This window comes from Mercenaria mercenaria, chromosome 16 (assembly GCF_021730395.1).
Source record: "Mercenaria mercenaria strain notata chromosome 16, MADL_Memer_1, whole genome shotgun sequence".
NCBI lineage: Eukaryota > Metazoa > Mollusca > Bivalvia > Venerida > Veneridae > Mercenaria > Mercenaria mercenaria.
Genome location: NC_069376.1, coordinates 17,656,182 through 17,679,897, shown reverse-complemented (window position 1 = coordinate 17,679,897; position 23,716 = coordinate 17,656,182). Strand labels below are relative to the sequence as shown.

At 33.4% G+C, this 23,716-nt stretch overlaps 1 protein-coding gene across 1 annotated transcript; it reads right to left on the bottom strand.

Annotated features, from left to right (window-relative positions):
• Positions 1-4,530: 4,530 nt before the first annotated feature.
• LOC123540658 (monocarboxylate transporter 9-like) lies at positions 4,531-13,454 on the bottom strand. Its single transcript, XM_045325875.2, has 8 exons — positions 13,317-13,454; positions 9,771-9,876; positions 8,640-8,830; positions 8,352-8,495; positions 7,447-7,800; positions 7,141-7,282; positions 6,366-6,616; positions 4,531-5,418 (listed from the first exon to the last, which is right to left on the bottom strand). The coding sequence occupies exons 2-8, from the start codon at positions 9,848-9,850 to the stop codon at positions 5,282-5,284; spliced, it is 1,299 nt and encodes a 432-aa protein (XP_045181810.2). The 5' UTR covers positions 9,851-9,876; positions 13,317-13,454; the 3' UTR covers positions 4,531-5,281.
• Positions 13,455-23,716: the final 10,262 nt, after the last annotated feature.

The following is a 23,716-nucleotide window of genomic DNA, read 5'->3' as shown; positions in this document are numbered from 1 at the left end:
TTTCACCAAGCAATAGTGCTGATTCTGTTTCCATACTTATCTTCTTCATCCAGCTGGTGTCTTTTTAGAGCTGACCTGTAATTTGAATATATTATTTGAAGGAATATTGTTTTAACTTTGATAAACAGGTTTTTTCATAGTTACAATATTATAGACTCAGGATGTCGTAAATGTAAAAGGTCACAGACCTAGGATTAATACGTCAGTCAGATGATCTATTACCAGGCCATTGTAAGTAATAGTTTAAATTATGACAACTCATGAAGGCAATCGGTCTGAGCAACATAATATGATATTGTCAGTTTCTGTTTATTCTGTAAGAGATCTATTTAAGAATCAAATGACACATTTGACATGGTAAGATCCTTATTAGCACTGTGTGTTTTTACATTTTCTATGATTTTTTATGCTTCCCGCCTTTTAATATGAAACTCATTAAAGAGGGGAGTATTTCGTTTAGTTTCAGTAAGTTTTCAAGTTTTACATTTGCATTTTTATATCTGAGGATTTGATAATAATTCTATAAAGTCTATTATCTCATCCATTTCACCTAAATATTATAACTGCCAATGTAAATCTTTCACAAATATGATAGTTCTTATATTCATATCATTCCTTTAGAAAAGTCTTATTATCAAAATCAAACTTATGCTAAGATCACTGTATCATGGTTGGATAAGCAGGATGCAAAAAGTATCTCAAGTGAATATCAAACTTGCATTTAAATCCAGTGAACATAGAAAAGTGTGAATGAATAGTGGATAAAGTTTCGAACAAATTGAGTACTTGACAAAAGCATGAAGTACCTTTGAATGTTTAAACAAAACACATGTCAGCAAAGTTAGAATGAACAGTTTCCAGATGTTTACAATATTTTGAATAATACTATGAAACCAGTATTTAAAGTTTATGTCATTTAATGGACTTGAAAGAATGTTTGTAGGTTTTAAAACATATAGTGCGTTGTTTGACCACTCTTTATTTATCAACTCAAATTTATTAATTATGTTGTTCATTAAAGTTGTAATTGATACGAAAAATGGATTACAAGTTTGATTTAATTTTTTATTCTGGTTCTTACAAAATTGTGTCTGCATAATGCGTAAAACATCTTTGTAACTACAAATGCAAATTAATTAGAAAAAAGATACTAAATATTTTCATCGGCCAACAGTTTCCCGAGGCAAAGGTTTTGTTAAATGCTACCGTTGGACACATATAGAATGACGTAAATCGTCCTGCAAACTAAGGAGGGAGTTATCAGACTCAGGAAATGACTTAAAAAGTATTCTTCGTTAAGTACCTATATAAGTTATAGATTTTCTACAACTTAAAATATTACGTTCAAATGGCTTTTTCCTTGTTTTGTTTTTGTTTTTCATTGTTAACGGTCCAAACAAATGTTTTGCATAATTACATATTAGTCAGACAAGCACTATATTTATTACTGCACTTAAATATACAATTGGAGTCATAAAGGTAGGTAATCAAAAGTAATGGATTCAATAAAACTTTCTATATTGTAATCAATATTCGAATCTTTGACAAATATTGATGGAAAATGGAATTTAATTAACAAGAAATTTATACATTTTATGTTCATGGCCAAAACTGTGCAGCCACTTTATATACAAAGGCAGTATGAGCCTTTAAATTAATTTATGTTTTCTTTATCCCACTACCATCTAAAATATCTTCAGTAAAAACATCAACGTAAGCTTAGTATGTTTTAAACACAATTAAAGAGCCTTTACTGAAAGTAATATTGTCTTTCAGTAAATGAAAAATATGAGACTAGCCGAAAGTCTAGTGGCCAAAGGGTTAATAAAAATTAAACTGAAAGAATTTATGAAAGACTTTAAAATGTAAACAATCCATAAAGCATTTTACTATTAACATTTTTTCACTCATTGATGAACACAAAGCAAAGGATATTCATAATGGATCGTCTGGATATACCGATAAATGAGAGGTCATCTAAGAAAATCATTTATAAAGTTATTTAAACAGTAAAATATCGATTGGATTTATGAAGTTTCAAGATTACATTGTTTGCAACAATAAATAAGGCCTTTTACGAAATGAAATTCGTTTTCTGTATTTTTGTAGCATCTGTTCATTGGTTAGCATTAAAAAACAAAGACGGACGGAAAAAGTATGCCCTAAAAATACTTCATGAATTTGAATGTAACATATCAAAACAAAATCAGAGAACAAAACACCATGACATGATGAAGTAAACCCCCACCCCCACCCCCAACCCTACATAATTAGGAGATTAAACATATTGCAAAATAAAAAGGAAATTATAAAATGGCTCACCTGTTATGATAAATCTACAGGCTTAGGTCATGGTAAAACTTTATGTCCAGATATAAAACTGTTTGATATAAAACGTTATAAATGATCACGTATAATGATATGTACTTTGTATTACATAGATAATAGATAAATATATAAATGCTATCCATAAGATCAAATGAATGTGTGTTTGTTTTAATTTCGGCTAAAAGAACGAGGGTTGTTGAAAACTTTCTTAAATATGCCCACTCGTGTGCATGATTCTAGAAAAAGGAATTAATTTTGATAAAATCAAAATATAAAATTTTATATAATAATTGTAAACTTGTGACATATATTTTCATAAAAGCATAAAACGTATGGCAATTTTCAGAAAGGCACATCGAGTAACTTTAAAGATATTGCCAATATAACTAAGTGCAACGTTAAAGTGTGTATAAACAAGGGTAGGCACGTACATCACATTTAAGAGGCGACTCAAACTACTCATGCGTCATGAGTTTTCACTCTGCAGAAGCCGAACAAACATGGAATACATTCGTTAACACGGCAAATACGAGTATTTGAGGTACAAAATGATTAGATACGGATATCATATCTTTTGATTATAAGATATGTAAGTTTAAACCCCCAGTGAATTTGATTTATAACACACAATATTTCATACATCAGACGAATAGTTCGAAATGTATGGCTCTTTATATTTAAATTTGTTTCTTAAAATATTTAAGTCTCCGTTAGTTAAATTTTACATCTTTAGTAAATGCAATCATCATTACAATAACACTGAGTTATTTGAAATTTGGTCTAAATTTCAAGTCGTTAGTACATAGTAAAATAATAAGTTGTTGCAAAATTTTGACAAAAGGGAGGTAACTCAGTTAATGTACATTAAGATTATGTTTAAAAGCAAACGTGGACATTAAAACACACGTAAACATTATTTAAATTGGACTTTTTTGGGGGGTAAAACGCACGCCATCCATGACACAACTGAATTTACCATGACACCATTGTTTATACATAATTATGTATAGCAAGAACTGATTATGCATTAATGAATATATCTACTTTTAACTGATAATGTGTCCGTAATAATAAAGGTAAGCATAATAAGCGTGCAGCCGTATGTCCTTGTATGTAAAGTAGCCCAAAACAGTCCGACGCTACGTGTCTACGTGTCTATCAAGTTTGATAATCATAGCTAAAAGCATATTTAGAGGAACTGAATTACAAACGAATGGATAAATAGACCCATATCTGCATACTTAGACTACTATTCAGTCATAAGAACTAATCAACGAGCTTTAGATTTAGTTTCTAAATCGTATGAATGTCTATCAAGATCGCTAGTATCGAGTAGTTACGGTTAGAACTGTTACTGGTATAACGCTTTTTACTATTCTGTCGTCGTTTCTGGCAAAACCAATTTTTGACCTACTTAAAGAACCAATAAAAGTTTCAAATTATTACTTCTTCAACCAATTAAATCAGCGAGACTGGACAGAAATGAATACATTCATACTTTTAATTGGCTGAAATTTATATACTGCTTCATACATTTCAACAGAGTAATACATATCGACTCTAATGGCGTTTTTCGGAGAAGCACAAAAGATTACTGATAGAACGTTGTTTGTGTGTGTGTGTGTGTGTGTGTGTGTGTGTGTGTGTGTGTGTGTGTGTGGGGGGGGGGGGGGGTCGTGGCACCGACCCACAAGTTTAACTAAGGGGAAATTTGCATTGGGCGTTAATATGAGGTTCGTGATTAAGTTTATCACACGTTTAACTTGCAGTAATTTATCGAAATTTTATTTAAGAAGTTATTTATGGCAAAACCATGTTTTAACATTATTTATACACGATGGGCGGTTATACGTCCAGTGTAATAATTCACAAAATGCTCAGTCCGATTGAAATTATTTCGAACGGTGTGTACAAAAAGTGTTCAAACACGGTTTAGCCTTAAATTATTTCGATTCTAATATGCCTTTTTTTGTAAAACGTAGATCAAACATGATAGAACTGTTTCTTCGTGCATGCATGGCGCCAAAGGGTAATACGTACAGCGGAAGAATTCAATTTGGGCGAAAACGATGGCGAATTCTTCTACAAAGCGAATAATTAACTCAGAATATGTGTAAATTAATCAAGATAGTTGTACAATATGACATTTCATTTTAAACACGCTATTAAGTAAAATATTTGATTAAATTTGAAAGCACTATTTCAAGATGCATATATGGCGCAAAATATCACGTCGACATGACGTCATCATAATGTCGTTGTGATGATTTAAGCATTGCTAGTCATATCAGAACATGTAATATAACGTTATAAACTACAAAAGTGGTACAATTCCTAAAACAATAACAAGGACATATTTACTATCACTTGTTTCGTTTATTATGATCAAAATATTTTCACACTTGAACACCAAATTTTACATGTTCACTCATTGATACACCAAATATACACCAAATATATTGCAGCCGGTTATAACCTAGTGAAATAACTTTCAATTTGTCAATAAGGACATTTAGTACCTTCTACAATGAACTGAATCTCTAGTGGTTTGTCACTCACGTTCATCTTTGAAAGGTCTCTATGTCTGCTTTTTCTCAATTTACGATATCTTTTATAACAGAAAGATCTGAGGTTAATGAATAATATTGATAATAGTTATTTTTGCAAGCGAACACATTTAATTCTTGATTCACAGTGAAAGTTCTGTTTTATTTACAGTTTATTTGTACTTACTTTAAGGCAGCTGCTCCTAAATTACATACAATTTTAATGTGTTTGATAGTGCCAATTTATACAATAAACAGCAACCTGTTAGATTAAACATAATACTAGATTAACGTCTCCTATATCATGTATGCATTGAAAACGACGTTGATACCTGGTCTAAAAAAACACATAAACTGGTATGCCACAATGTATTCAACGACATTGCATGGCGAAATAAACTGAATTGTTAGGTATGTCCGTTTCTAAGCCTTTTAAGTCTAATTATATATGCTGTAACAGCAGTTGAAACACTTATATACACACTTGCTCCTGCAGCTATATAGAACACGACGTTATATTCCCCCGATAAATCCTTCAAAAAGCCTGTAAAAGAAATAATCCGATTCAATATGAAAATACCTTATAAACAAAATTTGTGCTGAAAAACACCTTTCATAGTGCATTAACAAGTTCTTTGATTTTTAATCGTTTATATTTTTTTTTATCCATTAGGAATAAGATTTGAATTTAAAACATGATAGCTGTTTAACAGAAAATTAACACACTATGTTCAAAGTGCTACAGCTGAATCACAACCAAGACAGGCAAATAAATTTCGTCGCAAGACATTACTTCAAAGAATTACCGGGACTTTGTACTGCACAACCTTAGCGCAGTTGCTTGTCTTCCTGTTATAGGAAAATGTCTTTAAAATATTTTAAAGGTTGTGCATCTTCCGTTTCTTGTACTTTAATATAAAAACAAAAGCCTTCATCAAAATGACCTTACATACTTTTATTGTATAGATAAGAGGACACAGCTAAACCATTTATGCTCTGACTTTTTAAAATCATTGATTATAATAATTTCAGAATTTAATGAAGAATGAAAAAGACAATACCTTACAATGGTTCAACATTTAGAATAACAGACAAAACAAAATAATTCCAAAAACGACATTGATAACAAAATACAAACCAAGAAACAAACCATACATTCAAATAGTCAAACTTTGCGGTATAAGTTAATAACATATTGATTTGAAATGAGATAGATAAGTTGTGATTTATGTTGACTTGGATGCATTCGTTCCACTAGAACGTCAATTTAGCTCGAACTATAACAAAATAGCTTTTATTCCTCATGATGACAAGAACAAATACGGATCAAACAAGAGTAACTTACCTTTAAACTTGGTAAGACAGAAGAATATCATTGGATGACAAGCAACCTTTACAGATAAATCAAATATCAAGGTAAAACGGAAATATAGAAATGAAAACAATGATATGAAAATACTAAAACAAAAACCATACTCAAAAGAATCATACCGCCTAACAGAGGACCAATGGTGTCTCCTATTCCGGACATTATGTTTGCCAAAGCCATACCCTGCGGGTAACGTTCAAAACCAGACGCTTCAAACATTATCGCTGGTGCCTGTGAAGCGCTTGTTGCAAACATTATACCATACAACAGACAGGTTACAAGTAACGACCAAAATTCGTGTATGTTGACAATAGCTCCATGTAGAGCGCTGAGTATCAGATAAAGATATATCCAGTGATACATGGTCGGACACCTATAAAATAAACTCAGAAAATTATATAATTCATAATGATATGCAATTATATGATAAAGTGTTGCCGGACACTTAACAAGGAGATCAATTATTCGAATTCCATTTGGGTCTCGTCTTTGAATACAATGTTGATGTTTTCAGACAATAAACACATATGATTTTAAAAGCTGGACGCCGTTTGTACGAAGGAGCCAAAATGATGTTTCATAACCACTCATATCGTCACAATTACGAAATCATGCGAAACGTAGACAATGGGCATGACCTAAGGTCACACTATCCGTTATATACACTTGGTAGGTAATATTTTAGTTATAATAAATAGGATTCTCGATGGCAAATGATAGAGGCACAGCTTGTTAGGAAAATTTTAAATCACAGACATTTTGACATTTTAGGCATTTATTATTGATACGTACTGATGTTAATTACAAAATATCTAAATTATAGACAGTGATCAAACAACTCTCTGCAAGATTTATAAATATTCAACTATCCTAGATTTTGCAAAATAAACAACTAACTTGCATGTTAGACGTAGAATCCCTCCAAAGATACGACCAACACAACTTCCGATTCCTATTACGGATACAAGGATTGCTCCTGATTCTCTCGTGAAACCTTGTGTTACAACGTGATCGACAAGAAACCAAGCTTCCATGTTACCTAAAACAATCTTAGCGTACTGAATACAACGGATTTCCATTCAACATTGCTGCTGCAAAACATTAGCGAAAAGCAATTTAAATATTTAAAGTCAGTTTAGTTACAATCAGTTCAATAAACGAACAGCTTTAACATGACTATACAGAATATAAATAATTTCTTACCTGTCATTGCATACAAAAGAAAGTTGATCAGCAACAACCAAATAACAAAATCTTGTAGAAGTGTCCTATCGCAAAAGGCGTTTGTTTTTGGAGAATCCCTTCCGGTTACAAAGTGTTCACTTGAGTAGTGAATGGTAATACCACATGGAATACAATTCAATGAAACTGCAGACAAACACAGAAAAGCTCCAGACCACGAATATTGCGATATAAACAGTTCAAAAAGTAATGGAAATATAAACTGGCCAATACTTATACCACCGGTAAGGCATATAAGATAAAAGCTCGCGGAATCTGGAAACATCCACCCAATAGTTACATACGCAGCAAGAAATTGTATACCCAACGCTAGGCCTGTAATACATGAAACGTTTGGAGATTAATTGTAAAGTATAAATGTCATGCTATTGGAACATGTCAGGAATAATCATACTTTCTTTACCTTTGATCAGAATATGTCAAATAAAGTACCAGTATGAGTCACAGCTGTCACGGACTATGCAAATAATAAGCCATTTATTTTGAGGGTCGCAATTTTTTACATAAAAACATGAAAATAAACGGTAAACTGAACGTTGAAAGAATAAACCTTTTTCAGATGTTCACCTTACGATAGAATTTCCTTATCCGCAAATTATAAGAGTGACAGATTTCCTTTAAGAATTACAGGGTAAGATACATTGTATGAAATCAAAATGGCGGCATTAGATACATATGAATGCTATGATACAACGGTTTTCGTCGGCGTTTAGACCAGATCTGGTCCTGCATTGCATTTATTCGTAATTCCAAAGGATCAACATTGATTTTGAGACCAATTTGACAACATTCTCAAAACAATGTTTTACTGGTAAATTTCAGCAATTTAAACCGTAAAATAAAATTATGAAATATAATGACATCACCTGATATTACGCCGGTACATAAAATAATAGCTTCAAGTCTTGAGGCAAATGCACTTGCAAACAATCCAATACCACTGATTAGGCATCCCACAGCAATACATATTCCCGGACCGAATTTCTTCATCACGCCTGCAATAAGTATACCTGAAAAGGAACATTCAGTCATGCATTACTGTTAATAAAAACTCATGGTTACATTCATGAAGTTTCCCCTCATGTGTTACAAAAATGGCATTACCCAAAGTTAAGCTGACAGTTATCGTACTTTTCTGTATTTTATTGCCTTACCGGACATACAGCTTAATCCCATATTTAAGCTTTGTAACAACGCGGCATCAGCCCTTTTTGCATTGAAAACTACCACCAGTTCGGCGTACATTACACTGAGTCCATAGCCAATACCGCTACATACTAGTAACTGCACTATGCAACATATCAAAACGGCAATCTTTCTTGACTTGGAGGCCGCCGTAGGTCTCCTGCAAATGCGAAATATACATATATTTTAATTATACGCTTTGCCTTCGCTAGATATTTGAATATCACATTATATAATAGTACCTGTGTCTACATTTAAACCCGTTCATATTTCTCACTCTTATGTGGGTCTGCATTGCAAAGAGGTTAAGATTGCTGATTTCAAATCACTTACCCACACCGCCGTGATGATTCAAAACCCCGTTTTGGGTGTAAAATTCTTTCCTGTGAGAAAGTCATCCAACTTGCTTACTGAAGGTCGATAGTTCTACCTAGGTGCCCGTCCGAGGCTGCAATGATGCTCAGATGGACTGCTGGAGCCCCCCTCTACCCTTAAAAGCTTGTAAGACGCCATAAAAAAGAAAACAACATCAATCCCATACGGCTTAATAGCGATTTATTTAACTTTTGAAAGTTGAACTCAAAAAGGCAATTTTGTTGACCATAATTATACTCGTATAAATGGGAATATGTATCCTTTTTAAACTTTTCAATCTAAAATTGACAGACTTTGATGGAACATAAAAAATGTTGAAACATGCATTAATCACACGATAAAAAAGATGCATCCATGTATAAAATTGTGTCCATACTATATTATTGCGGCCAGTTTTAGTTTGGTACTGGTACGTCATTGACCTATCCTCATATGGACATTCTCATTCATCAGAGGTTCGTCAAAGTCTCAAGACATATGGTAGATCTCTAGTACGCAAGAATGGAGCAAAACCATATTATTTCAAAATAATGTCTAGTTGTACGTAATAAACTTATCATAGTATAAAATCCACTATAAGTAAGAAATAACGATGCTGACTTCTTTTGAATTTTATAAGCGTATCTCCTATCTTTTTTTTTTCGATTTTCAAACTTAACCAGATTTAATACACACAACGGTGTTAGAGTTGGGCAAACATTAATTATATAAAAGTTTAGTATCACCTTTTCAATAAAATTGTTTTTTCAGTATGATTTTCACTAAGCAATAGTGTTGATTCTGTGTTCATCCTAACCTTCTTCATCCAGCTGGTGTCTTTTTAGAGCTGACCTGTAATTTAAATATATTATTTGAAGGTATATTGTTTCTAATTTTTTATAAACACGTGTTTTCATAATTACCGTGTCAAAAGTATGCCGTAAATGTAAGAGGTCACAGTCCTAGAGTTAATACATCATATAGATGACCTATTGCTAGGTCATTGTAAATAAAAGTTCCATCGTATGCACATATATGAACTTCCAGGCAATCGGTCATACCTGAGCATCACTATATGACATTGCCAGTTTCTGTATATTCTGTAAGAGATCTATTTAAGAATCAAAAGATCCTTATTAGAAATGTATGTTTTTATGCGATTTCCGCCCTTTAATATGAAAATCATTAAAAAGAGGTCTATTTCTTTTAGTTCAGTAAGATTTCCAGTTTTCCATTTGCATTTCATATCTGAGGATTTGATAATAATTCTGCAAACTTGCATTTCTAATAAATTTCCCCTTAATTGTCAATGCAAGTCTTTCACAAATATAATAGTTCTTTTGATCACATTCCTTAATGAAAGTATGGTTATTTGGTCAAGACACGGTTGGTTGGACAAGCAGGATAGAAATATCAAATGCTAAAAATATCTCCAGTTGATGTCAAATATGTTTTAAACATTCAGTGGACATAACAAAAAATAAGTGAAAATAGGTTGAATTTCCGGAAAAAAATCTAGTTTTTGACCTAAAGATGTAACCTTTGTGAATGTTAAAACGAAACACATGTTAGTAAAGTTAGGACGCGCACTTTCCAGATTTTTTCAGTATTGACAGTTTATAAAATTTAATGGAACTTAAGTGCTGTTTACAGGTTTTTGAAACATATTGTACATTGGTTGGCCACTCTTTACTTATCACCTCAAATATATTAAATGTATTGTTCTTTAAAGTTGTAATTGCTACTTGAAAGGGATTATCAGTTGCCTTTTTGTTTGCTCTGATTCTTACAAAATTGTGATTGCATAAAGCGTAAAACATCCTAGTAACTAAAATGCTGATCAACAATATTTTCACAGGACAACTGGTAGTTTTTGTCAGATGTTACCGTAAGACACATTTACAATGACGTAAGACGTCCTGCAAATTAAGGAGGGAGTTCTAAGTGTCGGGAAACTTCTTAAAACTTTTTTTTTCATAAAGAACTTACTAAGTTAAAGATTTTCTGCAACTTTCGAATATTATATTCAAATGTCGTTCGTAATAATTTCAATATAATTATGTGTTAGAGATGGTATAATTTCACCATTTCAGGTTTTGTTTATTATTTGTGTTTTGTTTTTCGATGTAAACTGATAATTTCGTATGCATGTACCAGTTTTCTAAATATATTCCTGTTTTTCTTCATTCTATTATAAAAACAGAAATATTTGGTACTAAAAATGCCATATAGAAATTTCTTGCATATCAGACGGGGATTTCCGGTATTTTTACCGGTGCTGGAAAAATCCATCTTACACCCCGGAGTGCAAGATGACTCTCGTGCTGTAAATGACGTATTACGAACTACATATATGTAGAAGATTTATGTAGTAATTTATATTTTATTTCAAGAAAACGGAATAAAAATCCAATACAGTTCCTCTTTGTTCCTGATAGTATATTTCTCGATTCAAAAAACGTTATTTTATCAAAAATTCATAACGTTACGCTGCAACTAATAAAACAAAACCGGAACTAAACACTGTTATTTGTCTTTGAAACGTCATGACGTCTTTCCTGTTTACGGATCATGGTTTCCCGCACTTTGTTTAAATACGCTGCTGTAAGAAATAGTTATAAAAAGAAAGCCGTTCGATTTATTTTATTTTTATTATTATTTTTTGAAATCGGTATGCAAGAAAAAGATTCTGTCACTGGTTAAAGGTGCAGATGGGAATATCCGGCTGTCGGGTAACTGTTTAGGCGGTAACTAGGCAGGAGCCTCGTTACAGCCTAAACAGTTACCCTCGAGGCCAGAAATTCCCATCTGCACCTACAACCAGTGAAAGAATCTTATAATCTTAAGCAGATAAAAAGCAAAAGAGTAAAGTGATGAGTTTCTGAAGTTAATCGATTACATTGTTTGCAACAGTAAATAAGGCTTTTTAAAATGTGTTTTTATTTGTTAAAGCTACATGAAAGCGGCTCTTTATGTTATACTAATTGCAGCTCAGTACCCTTGAATAGTCAGCGTGTTCTCTTGTTTTGTTTTGTGTTTAACGGCGGGCAGCTCATCTATCCCGTGTTCATGGAATCTGTGTCAGTACTAACCAGTACTCCGCAAGTAAATGCCAACTACTCTTTACTGGAATCAGACGCAAAGGACAAATTAATTCAGATACAATGTCTTTAATCAAATCTTAACGGACAACATCATAATTATTTGTCCAGGAATTGAACTCACGACCCCGCGATCCTCAGATCTGCCCTGTCCCTATTAAGCTAATCAGGCAGGTTGTGAATACTTAAGAAACACTGGGAAATTATTCAAATTCGGTAAAGCATCTTTAACACTCATTTCACATACTTCGTTGTTACATTTATGCGACACAATACCAGTTTAAACATTTTGTTGTTTCTTATTGTCTGATATAAATTGTATATAAAACGACAAAATTTAAATATTGCTGTAAAGATTTTTTTAAGTCGTAAAATTTATTGAATGAAATTGGTGCATTTTTTAATTTTGATGCACTACTAAACTTTCGAACAAGGCCTCTGGATGGTATGTAAAATAAAAATTAAGTGAACGCCGTGAGAAAAGTTTACTATTGATGACAAAAAGTTTTTTTTTACTGTAGGTCATGTTCTCTGTCTTGTCACTTTTAATAACATCATGTTTGCTGTTATTAGTTTATTGGTAAATTCGACATTGTTCCCCTGAAATCCCATCCCTATGTAAAAATATGATTTAAGTACTAGGACTGTTTTAAAGTCGCAAACAACTATTTTAGTACTAGTATATGTTTTAGAAATGACCTTACTATTATATGTTTTAGAAATGACCTTACTATTATATGTTTTAGAAATGGCCGATCCCAATTGCATCCAAAAACGATTTCTGATCAATAACTGAAGAAAGCCTTAACCTACGGACGTTAGACTTCATAAGTTCATCATTTGTGGCCGGAGATTGACCTCCTTTTTTTGGGGGGGGGGGGGGCACGGTCACAGTATACATAATTACATATCCACTCTCCTTCGACAGGACATATTGGGGGAGAGGGATGGGGCAAATGTGTTTTAGAAATGATCGATGCCCATTGCATCCAAATGAAAGGCTTGGTTTCGATGCGTGCACACTTCTTCTGTATTTATGTAGCATATGTTTACAATGTAACATAACAAAAAACATACCAAACAAAATTGTAAACCAAAGAACAAACCGCTATGATATGATGGAGTAAGCCTCTAGGATTAGGTTAATATTTAAATGTTACAAATAAAAAAGGAAATTATAAAATTGTTTACCTGTTACGCCTATCAATTAGCCTAAGGTCATGGTAAGGTTATATCCGTATATAAAACTGTTTGATAAATAACCTTATAAATGATCATGTATGTAGTTTGTATTTCATAGGTAAGATAAAGATATATATAGAAAGATATAAATGCCATCCTAGATCAAATGAATGTGTGTTTTGTTTTAATGTCTACCTAATGAACGAGGGTTGTTGAAAACTAAATTAAAGATTTCACCTCGTGTACATTATTGAGAGGGAAAAGAATAGATTTCAACAAAATCGAAATATACAACTATATATAATAATCATAAACTTGCAAAATCTATTTTCATAAACGTACATGGCAATTTTCAGAAACGTACTTCAGATAACGTTAAAGATACTGGCAAAATACCTAATTGTAGCGTTAGAAAATTTGTTACGTGTGTATCAACAGGGTACATCGATTTTTCAACTGATTTATCACTCTACATAATCTGAACGGGCGTTAAATACATACGTTTAAACGGGGAATACTTGAGGTTCAAAAGATTCCGATATGTATATCATGCCTTTTAACTATAAGACATGCCAGTTTAACCACAGTAAATTTGATTTCTTACACATAATCTTTCATACATTAGACGAATATATTTTGCATTTGTTTATTTTCTAAGTTTGCTTTAGTTACATTTTACATCATAAGTAAATACAATTAACGTTTATAATCATGACAATAGGGCTGAACTGTATGAAATTTAGCCTATATTTTAAGTTATTTGTACTTTGTAGAAATAGTCTTACAATAAGGTGACTAATTTTGACATAAGGGAGTTAACTCAATTTCCGCACAGTCAGATAATATTTAAAAGCGAAAGTGAAAATTAAAACACATATAACATTGATTTTTTTGCAAAAAGGCATCCGTGACATAACTGAATTTATCATGACACTATTGTTTACACGTAATTATGTATAGTAAGAACTGATTATGCATTAATGAATATATCGACTTTTAACCTATAATGATAAAAGTAACATTCGAAACGTACACCAGTATGTCTTTGTATGTAAAGTAGTCAACAGCTCAAAGCAACGTGTCGATCAAGTTTGATAATCCTATGCCAAAGGAATCTGAATTTATTCAGGGGAACTGCATTACAAACCGACTAATAACACCATGCGTATCTGTAAACTACTTTTCAGTCATATGATCCAAGCAACGAGCTTCAAATTTCGTTTCTAAACCGTATAGACTGGCTACCAAGATGGCTTGTATTGGGTAGATGTGGTAAGAACGGTTACATCTATGACGCTTTTTATACTCTTTTTTACTCTTTTAGAATGTCTGCAAGCAACAAAAGCAAAAGCACAATTTGTGAATATGATAAAAGTTGCAATTCAATAGAATCATACATGATCGGCTTAGTTCTATAATTTCTAAAGTTTTCTTATCTTCTTATAGGAATATATGTAAGGCTTCTTCTGAATTGCCAAAAAATAAAATTCGACTATTTAAAGATATCCAATTATCAATGTTCACTTAACTTTTTAACTTTTTACTACAAATGTAGAAAACCCTCTTTGAATGCGTGTGTTAAGCTACAAAATGTCATACAGTAACTGTTGATTGCTAAATAAACTTTTATAAACGGTTTTTAGCGGCTGTACTCATTTAGCTGTGATTTGCTACACATATACTGAGTGTGTACTATTTGAAACCTACTGTTAGTGCACATCAATTGGTGTTAATTTTATATTTAAATAAATTATATGTACTGTTGTAACTGTTCATGTTTTCAGATACAAAAGTTTGGTCTAAGAAGACGAGAGAGTGTACCAAATGAAACAACTCTGAAACAAACCGTTGACGGTAGGATGTATAAAGTGTGTTTGGTACAATTGAGAGAGTGAGCCTCGTGGACTTCATTTATTTATTTCTATTCCTGTTTTGCCATAGTGTGACGGTATATCAAACAAAATGATTTCTATGTCGGGACAAAATGACTATGATATTTTCTTGAAATTTTAAACAAGTAGACAAATTTCGTTAAATCAAAGTATGCAAAAATGGCATTTGTAAGGAACACTATTCCAAGGATAATACCGTTACCGTAGAATCCCTCAGGGGAGCGTGATGGTGTTGTATACTTCATTACCTCTCATAAACACACTCAGTGAAGACAGTCTGCGATCAGATTGCTTGGTTGCGTTCTATGCTTATTTAATTTCATCTTTACTTCCTGTTTATATCTGGGGGTGAAGGTCATTTAACAGCTGATTAAAACTGTACATTTTGATTGGTGGATGAACAATTCCACAGGTTTCCGAATGGAATAGATAATATTTTTTAAGGGGTGTACAGGTGCTCTGAGCTGTATTGTTCGACAGTATAATCCGTTGCAAGGCTCCTGTGGAAATAGCTTGTAAAACGTCATAAACCTGAATCCCCTCGGTAGTGAAACTGTGGAGTTCGACTCTGCCACGGAGTGATCTCCCGTAAACGATTTACAATCAACTCGTCCCCAATTCCCCGCCCCCAACCCCCACTCCTAGTCAACTCGCGCCCACTTTGGTCATTTCGTATCCTTTGACGATTTCAAAAATGATAATTTCGCCCCCCCCTCCCCCATCCCCGCACACACACATGTTTTACCCCTCTATTTTACTCTTATTTTTTGTCAAAGATTCCTAGATTATGATTAATATAGTTATGATGTAAAATATGTGTTCTGTAAAATATGTTCTACATAGTAACGAACATGAAAATTTTACTTTTAAAACTACATTTTGTTTTGCTTTATAAATACCTGATTGTATGTAAAAGTACAGAGTGCATGCACGTTTCGTAGCTTAAAGTGTGCATTGACTAATGCGAACGTGTATCTTTTTTAAAAGATACTTCTTGTTTTTAATAATGTTAACTAAATAACAAAATATGAGTAACCGTAATTTTTTATGTTCAAATATAAATATTTTATAGAATAATATGTATGTAAGGCCAATGCGAGCTGATATCATTTTGACAAGTACACATATTTGATTTGAAAATAACACGTGAAGAATAAAAGAGTGGTGGCGATTTTCTCCTCTTACATATTAAACGTTACTATAATGTATGTAACTTTTAAGATTTCTGATGTTAAATCTAAAGTTGGTTTATATTGCTATGAAAGTACGTGTAATATTACTATGACAATATTGAAAATGATTTTCACCTTTCACTTTCACTGATATGACCTTTTTTACTATTATGATATTGGCAAGAATCGAGTTATCACAATAACCGCCATGAACATGTTGTTCAATGCTTATTAAGACATTTTAAGAGTTTGATATCATGAATTGAGCCGTGCCATGAGAAAACCAACATAGTGGGTTTGCGACCAGCATGGATCCAGACCAGCCTGCGCATCCGCGCAGTCTGGTCAGGATCCATGCTGTTCGCTAACAGTTTCTCTAATTGCTATAGGCTTTGAAAGCGAACAGCATGGATCCTGACCAGACTGCGCGGATGCGCAGGCTGGTCTGGATCCATGCTGGTCGCAAACCCACTATGTTGGTTTTCTCATGGCACGGCTCAATTTACACTAAAATACAACTCTTAGCCATTTTACCCATTATGCTGCGATTTTATAAATATTATATACATAAAACATTTGTTAAAATAGTTGCACATTTTTCACATTTTAGCCTAAAAGTATCTAGATTTTTAGAATTACAATATCATCCATAAAGGAACATTAAATTTTTACTTTCTCAAGTAAACACAACTTTAAAAAACACACACAAAAACAATCGTGTCCAGATAACAAAGCTGTACTTGTAACTTTAAACATTTACATTCTGAGTCATATAAAGAAGGAAGTATCGTTTGTCTATTTTGTATTTTCAGTTTCAATTCTCGTTCATTCGTTTTACTAATAAAACATGTAAATAAATACGAAAATGATGACTTGCAAAATCACTGTCGCTGAATAAGGGAAAACGTATTTTTTACAAACGGTTTAAAACTCAACATAATGTACCTTAAGGTCAAATACGTGAAGAATTTGAAGATTTCAGTTGTTATGTAGTATCACTTTGTTATTAGCTCACCTGAGCAATGCTCAGGTGAGTTTTTGTGATCGCTCGATGTCCGGCGTCCGGCGTCTGTCTGTCTGTCGTCTGTCAACATTTAGCTTGTGTATGCGATAGAGGCTGTATTTTTCAACTGATCTTTATGAAATTTGGTTAGAATGATAACCATGATAAAATCTAGGAAGAGTTTGAAAATCGGTCATCTGAGGTCAAAAACTAGGTCACTAGGTCAGATCAAATAAAAACATTGTGTAAGCGATAGAGGCTGTAGTTTTTAATAAGTCTTCATGAATTTTGGTCAGAATGATTATCTTAATGAAATCTAGGTTAAGTTTAAATATGGGTCATCTAGGGTCAAAACCTAGGTCACTAGGTCAAATTAAAGAAAAACATTGTGTATGTGATAGAGGGTGTATTTTTAAATTAATCTTAATGAATTTTGGTCAGAATGAATGCCTTGATGAAATTCAGGTCAAATTCGAAAATGGGTCATCTGGGATCAAAAAAGAGGTCACTAGGTCAAATCAAAGGAAAACCTTGTGTATGTGATAGAGGCTATATTTTTCAATTGATCGTAAAGAAATTAAGTTAGAATGATAACCTTGATAAAATCTAGGCCGAGTTTGAAAATGGGTCATCTGAGGTCAAAAAGTAGGTCACTAGGTCAAATCAAAGAAAAACCTTGTGTATGCGATAGAGGCTGTATTTTTCAATTGATCTTCATACAATTAAGTCAGAATGATTGCCTTTATAAAGTCTAGACAGAATTGGAATATGGGTCATCTAAGATTAAAAAGTAGGTCACTAGATTAAATCAAAGAAAAACATCGTGTATGCGATAGAGGCTGTATTTTTCAACTGATCTTCATGAAGTTTTGTCAGAATGATAGCCTTGGTGAAATCTAGGTCAAATTTGAATATGGGTTATCTGGGTTTAAAAACTAGGTCACTAGGTCAAATCAAGGAAAGACCTTGTGTATGCAATAGGGGCTGCATTTTACACTGGATTTTCATAAATTTTGTCAGATTGGTTGCCTTGATGAAATCTAGGTCAGATTCGAATATGGGTAGTCTGGGGTCAAAAACTAGGTCACTAGGTCAAATCAAAGAAAAAACTTGTGTATGCGATAGAGGCTGTATTTTTCAATTGATCTTCGTGAAATTTGGTAAAAATGATAGCCTTGATGAAATCTAGGTCAAGTTGGGATATGGGTCATCTGGGGTTAAAAACTAGGTCACTAGGTCAAATCAAAGAAAATACTTGTTTATACTCAAGATTTTTGCTCCAACTTTAATGATAATTGGTCAGAATATTTTTTTTTATGAAATCACTAGGTCAAACATGTTTACACTGTTATGGTGTGTTTCTCAGGTGAGCGACCTAGGGTCATCTTGGCCCTCTTGTTCTCATATACATGTAAAGCACTGAAATTTAAACAAGATTACAGATATTCAGTTCTGAATGCTTAAAAAAGGACAAGCCTAAATCCCGCCCCTACAGTCCCACAAGCAGTAATTATACATGTTTTCCGCAAGTAAATGGGGGAAAACGATTATTTTCATAAGCATTATGACAACTTCTGCTATAATTACTGAGGCCCGAACCAAATTTTTATTTCTATGACAAATTATCAATAACAGTTACTTAATTTATTTAAAGATTATTCATGTAGTACAGCATCATTATGATTATTAAAGAGTAGTTATTGAATAGTTCATAATTTTGTGTTACATTAAGAACAATTGCTTTCTAGAAATCTAGTCTAAGGTTTACAACCAGACAGTCCTGGACCATCAGTTCTGAAAATTTGAATCTTAAGAGAACAAAAATAATCGAGATGTTTTCACACTACCTTTTTGCAGGTAGAAGGTAGAAGAATTTGGAAAGAGTCTTATTTCATTGATAACATAAAAAGATGTATTTGCAATGGCATGGGACACAGCAAAAATGCACAAAAATACGGCTCCTCAACAAAAGAGCAATATGGGCCATTTTTAATGGTGTTTAAAGCAAAGGGTAATAGGGATGTAAGCAACCAGTCTACAATATTTTCCCGTTACAGTTTCTTTTGGTTGTGGGACTACTTTGCGATGAATTGCTCTATGGCTGTGTTTGGGGTGCTATGTGCTTCCGGAAAACCTACCCTTACATTTTATTTGTTATATTTCAGCTGGCACTTTGGGTACATTTGTAACACTACATCTGCATTGGCACCTTGCTCTTCCCTCAGCTTCAAAAAATGATTGAGCAAGTAGCAGTTGCCGGAGTAACGCTCTCCATGGTTTTATGCAAAACACTTTTTTTTACCGAGGAGTGGATAGCTTCACACACATTTCAGTGCAAGATGCTGTCGACAGAAGGGTCCGTGTTCTAATTCTAAAAGATGCGCAGGAGATCATGTGAAATCATTTAATTTCGTCGGAGTTTAGCTTGATGTACCATAAATATGTTTATAAGACTCTGGAAATTTGCAAATTTGTCTGTGGCCAATCATCTTGACTTTTCGGTATTTCTGCAATTGATTTTTTTAACTTGACTGGTTTTAAAAAGAAGCTGTCGAAGACAGTAAAACATCGGCTTCCGTTTGTCATACATGCTAAATACTTTTCTTTCTCACGTACAAATAAGCCGCACCATGAGAAAACCAGCATAGTGCGTTTACGACCAGCATGGATCCAGACCAGCCTGCGCATCCATGCAGTCTGGTCAGGATCCATGCTGTTCGCTTTCAAAGCCTATTTCAATTAGAGAAACCATTAGCGAACATTAGTGGTCAGAAACGCACTATGTTAGTTTTCTCATGGCGCGACTCAAATAAGAATAAAATCGCAACCTCGCATTTTGAAAACTTTCAAGCTTATGTCAAATAGTTTACAATTATTGAATGGTTTGACGGTCAATGGTTAAAACTATTGCCGCAAGTGCGAAGGGCACAGGGTCAATAATGTTGGCTTTTGACTGACCAGTTATTTTTTAAATATTTTATTATGTTATATCTTTATCCTTTTTATCATACTGGACCAGTAAATATGTGTTAAATATAGACTAATTGTAACTGTGTAGCATAAAGTATGGACTAGCGAATTATATCCGGAATCACGTATTTAACACTGTTCATGTGTCTTAACTAACGTAGTTGCATATAATTATGAAATTATACGTTTTAGTGTTAATGATGTATTTACCATCGGCCAAGTCTCGATATATACTGTGAATTCATTTCATTTCGTCGAAATGTTTGGCCTTCATTTCGTCGAAATGTTTGGCCAAAAACTTCTCGTTCTTTGAGATATCAGTTTATCCGATTTCTATGAATATTAATGATTTCATACTATCATGTTTTGTGAACATGTGACAAATTGAAATAATCGACCATTTTTTGGTACAGACGACTTATTCATAAATGCGTGACAATACCACTTAAAACAATGAATTGTTTTAACAATGTAGGTTTTTCTTCGCCGGAAAAGTAAGAATGATATACGTATCACTGTAAGTTCATTCAAACTGTATTTTCGAGTGGGCAAAGTCAATGTTTCCGGAATAGCTTTGTGTAGTAGTTACCGATAATAAGCTTGTTATTGTTATAAAATTACAAAGGAAAATACGTGGGGAAGGGCAAAAATATCACAATAAGTTATTCCTTTTTTTTTTGTATTATCGTCTTTTGCGTACAGAAAATGAAAGTACACTACCACGTGATTGGTAATCATTTCTCTAAGTGGAGGTATAACCTAACATTTTGAATTATGAAAAACAATAATACAATTTTAACATTGGCCGCTTATATATAACATTTAAAACCGAATATAATACTCAAGTCTTTATCTGGTCGTTTTGAAGCATGTTGTTCGAGATTTTCTGAAACTTATTATGTAATTGCCATTTAGCCATTCTTGCAGGAAGTCCTACTTATCAAGTCATTGGGCAATATTTAATCCCCAGTTATACGTAGATTATTGCTCAATTTTCTGATAAAAAACGCACTTTACGTCGAATAACCTGTAGCGTTTAGTACATGCATCTCCTTGCATAACCCTGACCCTGCTAAATTTCTATAATGAACTTGTCCATCTTTCAGTTTGAATAGTACCATTAACTGTTAAAAGGGGTGCTTACCAAAAGATATTAACTGAATGGCGAACAGTGCAGACCATGATCAGACTAAACGGTTGTACAGTCAAGCTGATTATGATCTTCACTGGTCGCAAAAGCAGAATCAGTCGTGTCCAGCATGATAAGGGATAATATAGTAATACCTGCGATCCGGAGATTAATAGTCGATAATACGGATATCTAACTGGTAAGTCAGCTGACGGATTTTTAAGTTGTTTTGTCTAAACGTACTGCCATCCGTCACTGTTCCAGTGAAAGCCTTTGATCTCGGTGAACACTCAAATAACTTCTAGACATTCAAACTATTCCCAAACAACACGTTTATGGACTTTTGCCTAGAAAACAGTATCTTGCTGAACCACCCCACTGCCATAGCCTTAATGTTGTTGACCATTAAGCGATGTTTTAGTATATCTCATTGCAGTTACATGTTTTATATGAAATGCATTATGTAATATATAAAAGTAAATAATCATAAAATTAATTATTAAGTTGTTTTGGATTGCTTAAAACACAAGTATGATACATGTAACTGTGATATTTCCCTCATTTTGTCGTAAACGTGTTTTCGCTAATCAGTTGAAGTTCAACAGTTTACTGTGTTTAAGTACCATTTTTATTCCTATTTACAAATAAGGCTTATTGAATGATTACAGAGGCTTCGAGGCAAAACGGAAGCGCTTTTTTTCCTCGTGTAATGATTAACACAATATCTTATAACTTAAAATTGTTTTGCAACAGTTCAGTCTTAATGTGTATGATATTGAATATTGCACATTTAACAATCATATAAGATAAATAAGCACGGCAATTCGTGTGAGGACGTTCACTCTTCACTCTTCATGTTTTGAATGTCTCGTCAGAAACTAGGACATGTTCTCTGGCTCACCCATCATGTCTATACCAGATTTATATAGCACCCTTTTCAATATAAACACATTTAAAGAAGGCACTTTACATAACACAAACACAGCTATTCAGGGCGCGAAATTCATCCTCTGCTAGTAAAGACACAGAGCGATCTGACCAAAGGGATAAAATGAGATAAAGTCCCCAGAACACACACACGCACACGCACATGCACACGCAGACGCAGACGCACACGCACGCATGCACACTCACACACGCACGCACGCACATACACACACACACAGCATCTCAGAAATTTCCAGTGCCTGGACCGGGATTCGAACCCAGGACCTCTGGATTGACAGTCAAGCGTGTAACCTCTTGTGTCTCTTTGAAGGCACGTGCTGGTTACTTCCATGTACAATTGGCGAGACACGAGGTTTCGGAAGGTTTATATTTTGCTTTTATTGGTAAACATTGTCCCACTTTTACTAATGTCTCAGGCTTTAAGAAATAAATACGCGCAAACCCGAGAAGTATTAGTCAAGCATGCTATTCGGTGTTTGTTTCAACACATATTTGACATAAAACTTTTAAACAAAAGCAAACCCTCTACGCCTGAAACAACTACATGGTACATGGAAACAATCATCATATCTTTACTGCCTGAATGGGTTTAAAATTGGTTTAAGGTAGTTCTGCACGTTCGGGTCAAAAAAAGTTCTACACCCGGTTTTCAAAACTTCAGAAAACACTTAGAAAATTCGGCAAATAAAAAGCATTGGGTAGTGTGCTCGATTTTTTGCTAGACTGATTTGAAAATATTGAACCTCACACAAGTTTTCATAATAGGCGTCTATAGGAAAATCACAATTATGATAACATTATCGCGAATACATTTTTTTCTACAGTATAGATTTTAATGAAACTTCTCACAGTCGTAAATAAACATACGGCCTATAATATGGTGAAATAAAATATATAGGTCCCTGTGCTTTCTTTGAGATATCTGACCACGACTAAAAGAGATCCGCGCATTTCAAGCTAAGTTTAAGCGATTTTTTGTGCCAGGTGTTTTCATATCATATTTTAACTTTAGAAAGACAGTAACGCTGTCGTTGTAATAAATTCACTCACTTATTGCCATAAATTCCTAAACTGATTTTCTTTTCCGTACGCTGAATCCAGACTTTCGGCGTTTTCCGGATAAATAACATTACGTCATTACTTCCGGTTTATCAAACGTGCAGAACTACCTTAAGTAAAATGATAAGGACAACCCTACCTCATACAGAAAATGAAAGTAGACTAGTTTACTAGGAAGTCGCATTATAATTAAGATTTTATAAAAGATCGTTAAGCAAATTTGAGGTGACTAAATG

What these genes read in the sequence shown, in the direction of transcription:
- LOC123540658 (XM_045325875.2), bottom strand. Translation starts at nt 9,850, where the DNA reads ATGAAGAAGGTTAGGATGAACACAGAATCAACACTATTGCTTAGTGAA. An exon ending in ATGTACCGGCGTAATATCAG is followed by an intron (nt 7,801 to 8,351) that starts GTGATGTCATTA and finishes CATGTATTACAG; the next exon opens with GCCTAGCGTTGGGTATACAA. An exon ending in ATTCTACGTCTAACATGCAA is followed by an intron (nt 6,617 to 7,140) that starts GTTAGTTGTTTA and finishes TTTATTTTATAG; the next exon opens with GTGTCCGACCATGTATCACT.